The 12,227-nt window shown below is 44.6% G+C and overlaps 1 protein-coding gene across 1 annotated transcript in view; it reads left to right on the top strand.

The window, feature by feature from the left end:
• LOC140198254 (butyrophilin subfamily 3 member A3-like) overlaps nucleotides 1-12,227 on the top strand; it is a 98,256-nt gene that overhangs the window by 27,740 nt on the left and 58,289 nt on the right. The window contains exon 2 of the mRNA XM_072259311.1: nucleotides 4,068-4,154. Within this exon, the coding sequence (XP_072115412.1) occupies nucleotides 4,097-4,154 (58 nt within the window). The 5' untranslated portion in view covers nucleotides 4,068-4,096. The remainder of the gene's footprint in view (nucleotides 1-4,067; nucleotides 4,155-12,227) is intronic.

Below are 12,227 nucleotides of genomic sequence, written 5' to 3' on the forward strand. Positions count from 1 at the left end.
TGTTGAGGCTCTATAAGGTGCTGGTGAGACCTCACTTGGAGTACTGTGGGCAGTTTTGGTCTCCTTATTTAAGAAAGGATGTGCTGACGTTGGAGAGGGTACAGAGAAGATTCACTGGAATGATTCCGGGAATGAGAGGGTTAACATATGAGGAACGTTTGTCCGCTCTTGGACTGTATTCCTTGGAGTTTAGAAGAATGAGGGAAGACCTCATAGAAACATTTCGAATGTTGAAAGGCATGGACGGAGTGGATGTGGCAAAGTTGTTTCCCATGATGGGGGAGTCCAGTATGAGAGGGCATGAATTAAGGATTGAAGGGGGAGTCGGGGGAGGGGGTAAAAAAAAAGAAAGAAAGAAAAAAAAAGGATTGAAGGGCACCCATTCAGGACAGAAATGTGAAGAAATTTTTTTAGCCAGAGGGTGGTGAATCTATGGAATTTGTTGCCACAGGTGGCAGTGGAGGCCAAGTCATTGGGTGTATTTAAGGCAGAGATTGATAGGTATCTGAGTAGCCAGGGCATCAAAGGTTATGGTGAGAAGGTGGGGGAGTGGGTCTAAATAGGAGAAAATGGATCAGCTCATGATAAAATGGTGGAGCGGACTTGATGGGCCGAATGGCCTACTTCTGCTCCTTTGTCTTATGGTCTTATGGACTTTTGAAAGATCATCGCTAATGCCTCCGCAATCTCCACAGCTACTTCCTTCAGAACACAAAGGTGCGTTCCATCTGGTCCGGGAGATTTATCTACCTTTAGACTATTCAGCTTCCTGAGTACTTTCTCTGTCGTAATTGTGACTGCGCACACTTCTCTTCCCTGCCAACTTTGAGTGTCCGGTATACTGCTGATGTCTTCCTCAGTGAAGACTGATGCAAAATACTCGTTCAGTTCCTCTGCCATCTCCTTCTCTCCCATCACAATTTCTCCAGCATCATTTTCTATCAGTCCTATATCTACTCTCACCTGTCTTTTACTCTTTATATACTTGAAAAAGCTTTTAGTATCCTCTTTGATATTATTGTGCTGTAGATTTTCTATCTTTCTGTGTTTCTGTGTTTAACCTACCAAGCAACCCATTACTCTTTATAATCTAAAAGATGCAAGCAATTGTCTCCCAGGACTCACAGTCCTGTTAGTCACAGTCACTCTGTGGGAAGCATTTCCAGTCATTTTGAGTGGACACAAATTGTGACCAGCAGACATTGTTTGTCCCCAGGCAGTTCCACACATGGAGTGCCTTTGGAGAGGTGGATTTTCAGCAGCTTGACAAAACACTGACTCTCAAATTCTCCATCTTGATCTAGTCATTGTCACGAGTTGTCTGAAATACGAAGGTGATATTCAGTAACTGTTTCCTCAACCTCGGAGAGTCCAAATGGAGAAACCCACTGGATAGTCATGATCTGTAAATTGCTGATCCTTCTTATCAAAAAGTCATAGCTCAGAATATTGGACTTCCCTATTGAGTTTAAATCTAAGCTTTTTGAAGGAAATGATTCCATATTTTTTCTTAAGGAAATTTGCTTGTTGATGACCTTAGCAATACGTCTCTGAACTGTAGTGCGCCAGTCACCTGTGAAAGTTAGTGCTTTTCTGCAATGCCGGAGACCAATTCTATCTGGCCTCTGGTCACGTTGACCCCTGAAATAGTTGCATGAAGGCTGACATCTAATAATTCAACAAACTCTAGACTGACCTGAGTTCCACTGCATCAGCTGAAGGTGGTACTTTGATAATTGCATCGACTTTGCTCTGAGGCCTTGAACTCCAGCATCAGTTTGACAGGCCATGTAATGCTTTAATATTTGTGGAAATTGGCGTTTTGCATGCTGACACTGATTCCATTAAGACTACAGTCTGACCACCACTACTCCTGGTAGCTCCATACTGAAACCAGGTTTTTACAGATGAAGCAAAGAACATAATGAGCTGATCCAAAATCTCATCTGTTGCACAGTGCATAAATTCTGGTGCTGTTTAACATCCACACGCCCTTTGTGTGTGTTAATTGTGAGACATGCCAGTCACTGGATTCAGGACAATCAGCTGTTTAGTAAGGATAAATTCATCTTACTGAATCCATTTGCCCGTCAAGGTTGCATTAAAATTGAGTTATGTGTATGAACTTTCATGTAGCAACTTAGTCCCACAGCATCACTGTTTCACCCCGTTTTGGAATGACTGGAAATGGGAGCAACCCAATCACAGCTCAGATGGGACAGAATACCATGTCTCTTCAGACAGTCCAGTTCATGCACAACTGCTTCATTTGAGATCTGGAGAAGAGTTTGGGTCTTGTGGAAGGTGTGAGTAGCTTCAACTTCCAAATGGATCTTTACATTGAAATCCTTTAAATTTCTGAGTTTAATGTGAACCCAGATTAGTACCCTGCCCCACTGGTTTCTATGTTTTCAGTCTCCCAGATTACCTCAATGATGCTGCTCTGTGAATCTAGGCACAGCTCCTCATTATTATCATACAGGTACTCCTCATTCATATCAGCCGTCGGGAACTTAACGCTGGTGTTTCTCTCCCTTTTGACAGTATTAACTGTTTTTTTCTGTAATAGTTCTGATAACAACCCTTATCTGCACCCTATCACAGGCATTATACCTTCTCTCCACTGTACAGGACTTTGCAACTTAAAGCAAAATTGTCATCTTATTTTTGCCAATCTGATGAAAGGTCCTTGCCCAAAATATTGACTCTTTTTCTTTGTAAATGTTGTCTGGCCTTCTGAATTCTTCAGAAATTTGATATACACCAAAATATATAATTTCCCACGTCTGAACAACAGTGTTGTTGAAATGAACAATTTTGTCCAAGTTCTCTTTTGTTTCCACAATTTTACCCTTTATTCTTTGCCATGTATTAAAAGCCTAGAGTGCACTTAGCTCTTCTGGAGTTAATCAATACTTGGCTGTTTGTTTAAACTTTGGGGGAATTTCTCCTTGTGTATGTTTTATGGAAAGCAAGAAATAACACAGAATACATTAAGTGCAATTTTTGACAGTGGAAGTGTTGATTGTACTCTGCCACTGTTTACAGCCGGATTTTTCAGTGGCTCGATCACGTGCGGCCCTTTGTGAGAAATCTTGCTGCATATGTTGGTCATGACAAACTTTGTGGCTTTTATAGTATTATTGGTTCACCGTTTAAATGACCATGTTGTAATCCTGACCTCAGGTCTTGTTTGTGGAATTTACACATTTTCTCTGTGACTGTGCAGGATTGCCCTGCATGCTTAGCTTCCTCACAGATCCCATAAACTCTGATTGGTAGGCTAATTGGTTGCTGTAAATACTGTAATGACCAGAGGAACATTTGGGGAGTTGATGTGAATGTGAGGAGAATAAAATGAATGAGGGAAGGATTAATGTCAGTGGGTGTTTGGTGTTAACACAAATTTTGTGGACCAGCTGGCCTGTTTGCATTCTGTTCCATTTTGTAAATCTATCAGAGTCAATAAAATATGGTTGTTAAAAGGACCTAGTGCTCTTGCAGCATATATGATGAATAAACTCTCCACACATGAGGGAACAGGAATCCCAAACTTCCTGACAGCACATCAGCAACGTTTCCCAACTACAATTCCCATTGGACTTGCCAGCGATGATCAGAGCATTGTTGAATCTTTGGGAACAACTGTTTTAAACATGCATAGGAACAATATTTTTACTAATATGACACTGATGATTGTACATTTATATTACTGAAGATTATACTGTTCTGGAGTATGTAAATACATTTTACTAATCTAATTATTGAAACCTTGACAATAATTTCACTATTTTAATAGAAGTTTGTTGGTGAGAAATGTTCCCTACATTTCTGAAGTGAGGTGGGGGTTCAGTACTGAACCTGGTGCTCCTTTGCCCAGTAACTTGTTCCCACCTTGTGTGACGAGGCCAAGGGCATTTTTTCTCAGGTTATTGGGAGTGGGGTTGGTGAACATTGGTGCTGAGGACAGTGAGGGAGGGGATGCTCACAGCATCCGTCAAATGACAGGACTAACATCTCTCTCTCTCTCTCTCTCACTCCCCGCACAACCCCTCCCCCTCTCCCAGCTTCTCAGCCCCTCGACTCTTCTGCTGAGATGAGAGTGATTCACTGCACTCTGCTGTTACTGAACAAGATTCTCATCTCACTCCAAGGTAACTATCACAAAATCTTGTTTAATGATGCTCTTTATCTCACAGAGTAGACACATGGAATCAGAAGATGAAGCATTTTATATTCATTATCTTATGAAATTGTCCACACTACTTAATTGCAATGAATGATTGTCCCATTCCTATCCTTGAAAGTGAGATTATAGATGTCTGTAATTACAAAAAAATTTCAAGTGCTTCTTATTTGGTTAAAAACTATAAATTGCTGACATTTATATGAATTTATAGATTTATGTACAACGTCTGTAATAAATCTAGTCAAGAAGAAAAGAAAAGCTTACAAAAGGTTCAGAGAGCTAGGTAATGTTAGAGATCTATAAGATTATAAGGTTAATAGGAAGGAGCTGAAGAAGGAAATTAGGAGAGCCAGAAGGGGCCATGAGAAGGCCTTGGCGGGCAGGATTAAGGAAAACCCCAAGGCATTCTACAAGTACGTGAAGAGCAAGAGGATAAGACTTGAAAGAATAGGACCTATCAAGTGTGACAGTGGGAAAGTGTGTATGGAACCGGAGGAAATAGCAGAGGTATTTAATGAAAACTTTACTTCAGTATTCACTGTGGAAAAGGATCTTGGTGATTGTAGTGATGGCTTGCAGCAGGCTGAAAAGCTTGTGCATGTAGATATTAAAAAGGATGTGCTGGAGATTTTGGAAAGCATCAAGTTGGTTAAGTCGCTGAGACTGGATGGGATGTACCCCAAGCTACTGTGGGAGGTGAGGGAGGAGATTGCTGAGCCTCTGGTGATGATCTTTGCATCATCAGTGGGGACGGGAGAGGCTCCGGAAGATTGGAGGGTTGCAGGTATTGTTGCTTTATTCAAGAAAAGGAGTAGAGGTAGCCCAGGAAATTATAGACCAGTGAGTCTTACCTCAGTGGTTGGTAAGTTGATGGAGAAGATCCTGAGAGGCAGGATTTATGAACATTTGGAGAGGTATAATATGATTAGGAAGAGTCAGCCTGGCTTTGTCAAGGGTAGATCATGCCTTATGAGCCTGATTAAATTTTTTGAGGATGTGACTAAACACATTGATGAAGGAACAGCAGTAGATGTTGTGTGTATGGATTTCAGCAAGGCATTTGATAAGGTACCCCATCAATAGCTTATTGAGAAAGTAAGGAGGCATGGGATCCAGGGGGACATTGCTTTGTGGATCCAGAACTGGCTTGCCCACAGAAGGCAAAGAGTGGTTGTATACGGGTCATATTCTGCATGGAGGTTGGTGACCAGTGGTGTGCCTCAGGGATCTGTTCTGGGACCGTTACTCTTTGTGATTTTTATAAATGACCTGGATGAGGAACTGGAGGAACGGGTTAGTAAATTTGCTGATGACACAAAAGTTGGAAGTGTTGTGGATAGTGTGGAGGGCTGTCAGAGGTTACAACGGGAAATTGATAGGATGCAAAACTGGGCCGAGAAGTGGTGGATGGAGTTCAACCCAGATAAATGTGTAGTGGTTCATTTTGGTGGGTCAAATATGATGGCAGAATATAGTATCAATAAGACTCTTGGCAGTCTGGAGGATCAGAGAGATCTTGGGGTCCGAGTCCATAGGACACTCAAAGCAGCTACGCAAGTTGACTCTGTGGTTAAGAAGGCATACGGTGTATTGGCCTTCATCAATCGTGGAATTGAATTTAGGAGCCGAGAGGTAATGTTGCAGCTCTATAGGACCCTGGTCAGACCCCACTTGGAGTACTGTGCTCGGTTCTGGTCATCTCACTACAGGAAGGATGTGGAAACCATAGAAAGGGTGAAGAGGAGATTTACAAGGATGTTGCCTGGATTGGTGAGCATGCCTCTTGAAAATAGGTTGAGTGAACTCGGCCTCTTCTCCTTGGAGCGATGGAGGATGTGTGGTGACCTGATAGAGGTATATAAGATGATGAGAGGCATTGATCGTGTGGATAGTCAGAGGCTTTTTTCCAGGGCTGAAATGGCTGCCACAAGAGGACATAGGTTTAAGGTACTGGGGAGTAGGTACAGAGGTGATGTCAGGGTCAAGTTTTTTACTCAGAGAGTGGTGAGTGCGTGGAATGGGCTGCCAGCAATGGTGGTGGAGGCAGATACGATAGGGTCTTTTAAGAGACTTTTGGATAGATACATGGAGCTTAGAAAAATGGAGGGCTATAGGTAAGCCTAGTAATTTCTAAAATAGGGACATGTTCGGCATAACTTTGTGGGCCAAAGGGCATGTATTGTGCTGTAGGTTTTCTATGTTTCTATGAATTAATTTGTGAGATAGATGGAAAGCGTCCGGTGAGTGAGGCCTGTGGAAAGCGGCCAGTGAGTGAGTGGGCCAGTGAAGGAGTGGAGCTTTGAGGCTCTGACTCGAGAGATTCTGGCAGTTTGGGCAGTTGGTCTGTGCAATCAAGTCAATCAAGATTTGAATAGATAAGCAGAAAGCAGCTGATTGGGCAGTCAAGATTTGAATAGCTCAGACTCAGCAGAAAGCAGCTGATTGGGCAGTCGAGGTCAGGTGACCAAGCATTTTGAAAAGCTCAAACAGATAAATAGAGGGATAGCTCAAGCGTAGCGGCCAGTGAGTGAGTGGGCCAGTGAAGGAGTGTGTCCTTGAGGCTTTGACTCTAGAGGCTTCGACGAGAAGAGGCGGAGGACAAGCTTGCTCACAGTTAGTCCTTACAATGTCTGCTGAGACGATGATGTGCCTCTCATGTGAGATGTGGCAGTCTTGGGGGAACGCCCCTCTCCCGCCGAGTCATATCTGCCAGAAGTGCATACGGCTGGGCGATCTGGAAGACCGTGTAAGGAATCCGGAGCAGCACCTGGATGAGCATAAGGGAGAATGAGGCAGTCATAGACGAGAGCTACAGGGAGGTAGCAACACCAAGGCTGTCGGAAGCAGATCGTTGGGTGACAGTCAGAGGGGGGGAAAGCGAAGGTGAGCAGACAGGTAATGCAGAGCACCCCTGTAGCCATTCCCCTGATTAATAAATTTACCATCCTGGATACTGTCGGCGGGGACGACTGACCAGGTGTGAGCCACGGTGGCAGGGCCTCTGGCACTGAGTCTGACCCTGTGGTGCAGAAGGGTGGGATGGAGAAGAGGAGAGCTGTCGTCATTGGAGACTCTATAGTCAGGGGAGCAGACAGGAGATTTTGTGGATGTGAGCAGGACACCCGCATGGTTTGTTGCCTCCCGGGTGCCAGGGTCTGGAATGTCTCTGACCGGGTGCACGACATCCTGGTACGAGAGGGAAAGCAACCAGAAGTCGTGATACATGTTGGGACCAACGACATAGGCAAGAAGAAGGATGAGGTCCCAAAGTGTGAGTTTCGGGAACTAGGCAGAAGGCTGAAGAACAGGACCTCAAGGGTGGCGTTCTCAGGATTGCTGCCAGTGCTACGTGACAGTGATGGTAAGAATTGGAGGAGATGGCAGTTGAATGTGTGGCTGAGGAGTTGGTACAGGGAGCAGGGTTTTAGATTTTTAGATCATTGGGATCTCTTCTGGGGAAGGTGGGACCTGTACTGATTGGATGGTTTGCACCTGTACTCGAGGGGGAGCAATATCCTTGCAGGTAGGTTTGCTAGCATGGTTCAGGAGGGTTTAAACTAATTTGCAAGGGGGATGGGACCCAGAGCGATAGAGCAGTGAAAGAAGTGCATGGAGTAAAGCCAGATCTAACATATAGAGAGGCTTTGAGGAAAGAGAAGCAGAATAAACGATGTAAAGACAGTAAGGAAGAAGGGCTGAAATGTGTGTACCTCAATGCAAGAAGCATCAGGAACAAAGGTGATGAACTGAGAGCTTGGATACATACATGGAATTATGATGTAGTGGCCATTACAGAGAATTGGCTGGCACCAGGGCAGGAATGGATTCTCAATATTCCTGGATTTCAGTGCTTTAAAAGGGATAGAGAGGGTGGAAAAAGGGGAGGGAGTGGCATTACTGGTCAGGGATACTATTACAGCTACAGAAAGGGTGGGTAATGTAGCAGGATCCTCTTTTGAGTCAGTATGGGTGGAAGTCCGGAACAGGAAGGGAGCAGTTACTCTATTGGGGGTATTCTATAGGCCCCCTGGTAGCAGCAGAGATACAGAGGAGCAGATTGGGAGGCAGATTTTGGAAAGGTACAAAAATAACAGGGTTGTTATCATGGGTGACTTTAACTTCCCTAATATTGATTGGCACCTGATTAGTTCTAAGGGTTTAGATGGGGCAGAGTTTGTTAAGTGTGTCCAGGACGGATTTCTGTCACAGTATGTGGACAGGCCGACTAGGGGGAATGCCATACTAGATCTAGTACTAGGTAATGAACCGGGTCAGGTCACAGTTCTCTCAGTGGGTGAGCATCTGGGGGACAGTGACCACTGCTCCCTGGCCTTTAGCATTATCATGGAAAAGGATAGAATCAGAGAAGACAGGAAATTTTTTGATTAGGGAAGGGCAAATTGAGGCTATAAGGCTAGAACTTGCGGGTGTGAATTGGGATGATGTTTTTGCAGGGAGATGTACTACGGCCATGTGGTCGATGTTTGGACATCTCTTGCAGGATGTTAGGGATAAATTTGTCCCAGTGAGGAAGATAAAGAATGGTAGGGTAAATGAACTATGGGTGACAAGTGAGGTGGAAAATCTAGTCAGGTGGAAGAAGGCAGCATACATGAGGTTTAGGAAGCAAGGATCAGATAGGTCTATTGAGGAATATAGGGAAGCAAGAAAGGAGCTTAAGAAGGGGCTGAGAAGAGCAAGAAGGGGGCATGAGAAGGCCTTGGTGAGTAGGGTAAAGGAAAACCCCAAGGCATTCTTCAATTATGTGAAGAAGAAAAGGATGACAGGAGTGAAGGGAGGACTGATTAGAGATAAAGGTGGGAAGATGTGCCTGGAGGCTGTGGAAGTGAGTGAGGTCCTCAATTAATACTTCTCTTTGGTATTCACTAATGAGAAGGAACTTGATGATGGTGAGGACAATATGAGTGAGGTTGATGTTCTGGAGCATGTTGATATTAAGGGAGAGGACGTGTTGAAGTTGTTAAAATACATCAGGACGGATAAGTCCCCGGGGCCTGATGGAATATTCCCCAGCCTGCTCCACGACGCAAGGGAAGAGATTGCTGAGACTCTGGCTAGGAACTTTATGTCCTCGTTGTCCATGGGAATGGTACCGGAGGATTGGAGGGAGGTGAATGTTGTCCCCTTGTTCAAAAAAGGTAGTAGCAATAGTCCGGGTAATTATAGACCAGTGAGCCTTACGTCTGTGGTGGGAAAGCTGTTGGAAAAGATTCTTAGAGATAGGATCTCTGGGCATTTAGAGAATCATGGTCTGATCAGGGACAGTCAGCATGGCTTTGTGAAGGGCAGATCATGTCTAACAAGCCTGATAGAGTTCTTTGAGGAGGTGACCAGGCATATAGATGAGGGTGGTGCAGTGGATGTGATCTATATGGATTTTAGTAAGGCATTTGACAAGATTCCACACGGTAGGCTTATTCAGAAAGTTAGAAGGCATGGGATCCAGGGAAGTTTGGCCAAGTGGATTCAGAATTGGCTTGCCTGCAGAAGGCAGAGGGTGGTGGTGGAGGGAGTACATTCAGATTGGAGGATTGTGACTATTGCTGTCCCACAAGGATCTGTTCTGAGACCTCTACTTTACGTGATTTTTGTTGACGACCTGGATGTTGGGGTAGAAGGGTGGGTTGGCAAGTTTGCTGATGACACAAAGGTTGGTGGTGTTGTAGATAGTGTAGAGGATTGCCAAAGATTGCAGAGAGACATTGATAGGTTGCAGAAGTGGGCTGAGGAGTGGCAGATGGAGTTCAACCCGGAGAATTGTGAGGTGGTAAACTTTGGAAGGAGAAACTCCAAGGCAGAGTACAAAGTAAATGGCAGGATACTTGGTTGTGTGGAGGAGCAGAGGGATCTGGGGTTACATGTCCACAGATCCCTGAAAGTTGCCTCACAGGTGGATAGGGTAGTTAAGAAAGCTTATGGGGTGTTAGCTTTCATAAGTCGAGGGACAGAGTTTAAGAGTCGCGATGTAATGATGCAGCTCTATAAAACTCTGGTTAGGCTACACTTGGAGTACTGTGTCCAGTTCTGGTCGCCTCACTATAGGAAGGATGTGGAAGCATTGGAAAGGGTACAGAGGAGATTTACCAGGGTGCTGCCTGGTTTAGAGAGTATGCATTATGATCAGAGATTAAAGGAGCTAGGACTTTACTCTTTGGAGAGAAGGAGGATGAGAGGAGACATGATAGAGGTGTACAAGATAATAAGAGGAATAGATAGAGTGGACAGCCAGCACCTCTTCCCCAGGGCACCTCTGCTCAGTACAAGAGGACATGGCTTTAAGGTAAGGGGTGCAAAGTTCAAGGGGGATATTAGAGGAAGGTTTTTTACTCAGAGAGTGGTTGGTGCATGGAATTCACTGCCTGAGTCAGTGGTGGAGGCAGATACACTAGTGAAGTTTAAGAGATTACTAGACAGGTATATGGAGGAATTTAAGGTGGAGGCTTATATGGGAGACAGGGTTTGAGGGTCGGCACAATGTTGTGGGCCGAAGGGCCTGTACTGTGCTGTACTATTCTATGTTCTGTGTTCTATGTGAATTTATGAGAGCATTGAGTTTAGTTATTGGTGTGTATCTACTCAAACTCCCACAATCACTTCTGCTACAACTCCCGTGAAACACATGGAAAAACCAACAGACACACGCACGCACGTGAACGCAGACACAGACAGACAATTCTGTGGATACTGGAAAACCAGAGTAACTCAGCAAATGCTGGAGGAATTCTGACAGGTCAGGCAGCATCTATGGAGAAGAATTAGAAGTCAGTGTTTCGGGCTGAGACCCTTCATCAGGACTCCAGTGGTCCTGGATTCCTATGATTCCTTGCTGGGCTTTTCCCTTTTTACCAGCATTGCATTTGGTGGATCAGACACACCCTGTATAGGAATCCCTTACCCAGCAGTGTCTGAATGGCGGAACACCCTCCCCAGCAACACTGGGAGACATTCACCAGAAGTAATGGAGCAGTTCAAGGAAGCAAAACATCACCACATCGTCAAGAATAATTGATGTACCAATCTTGTAAATTGAGAAAGCAAAGTTTGTTTTGCATTCAGCAATCCTTGTGAGGCCAGGTCATCATTAGGCTCTGTGCCAAATTTATGGTGTATAAGTGATATGATACTGTATCTGTAAAGGAATGTTAAACATGCAGTGAACAGCAAGTCAGGAACATCTTGTTCAAATGACCTTGACTATAAAATCTTCACATTTTTGGATCTGTGCACCCGAAAGTCGACCTTCCATCCAAGAGCTTTTCATCAGTGCACCGTGCCTTTAGAGAACACTATAGGTTTTCACAAATAAAAATGTAGTCCAAACCCTGAACACAATGCATGGTTAAAAAACTTAATGTAAGTAAGTTAGACAAGCCTTTTAAAGTGAAGCTCCAACACAACGTCGGTAGTTATGAATTATATATATTTCCACTGATTACATGACCATACAACCCCTCATACTTCACTAAAACCGGCATTGTGAACCTGTCCGGAGTTTGGATGAGCTGCCCAGCTCAGGTTCTGTGTTCCATGGGAGGAGGAACAGCAGGTGCCTCGGCTCCTCCAGAGGAGTGTTGACACACTCATGGTCATGTTGTGACACCAGGTGCATGGTAGTGGAATCCTCCACATCCTAGTGGGTCAGTTTGTGATCTACCAAAATATGTTAAGGCTTACCCCTCTTATCTGTGATAACGGTCTTTTCTCCCCATTCCAAAATGTTGAATGGGTCGTCATTAGCGGTCTGATGTCGGATGAACACAAACGAGGTGGAATGTAGGTCAACAGGAAACCAAGAGTGCAGTTCACCATGATGGGAGGTAGGAATAGGTGGAAAGGAATTGAATTTACTGAGGAGGGTGGCACATTTTGAATGGTCGACAAGTCAGTCGTGGCGTCAGGAATGAAATCACCTGGGTCACGTAATGGCTGCCCTTATACCAACAGCCATGGATGACGGCAGGTCCTCTGGGAGTTGTTCTGAGCCTCAGGAGGACCCATGGGAGATGATCATGCCAAG

Source organism: Mobula birostris, chromosome 5 (assembly GCF_030028105.1).
Source record: "Mobula birostris isolate sMobBir1 chromosome 5, sMobBir1.hap1, whole genome shotgun sequence".
Lineage (NCBI taxonomy): Eukaryota > Metazoa > Chordata > Chondrichthyes > Myliobatiformes > Myliobatidae > Mobula > Mobula birostris.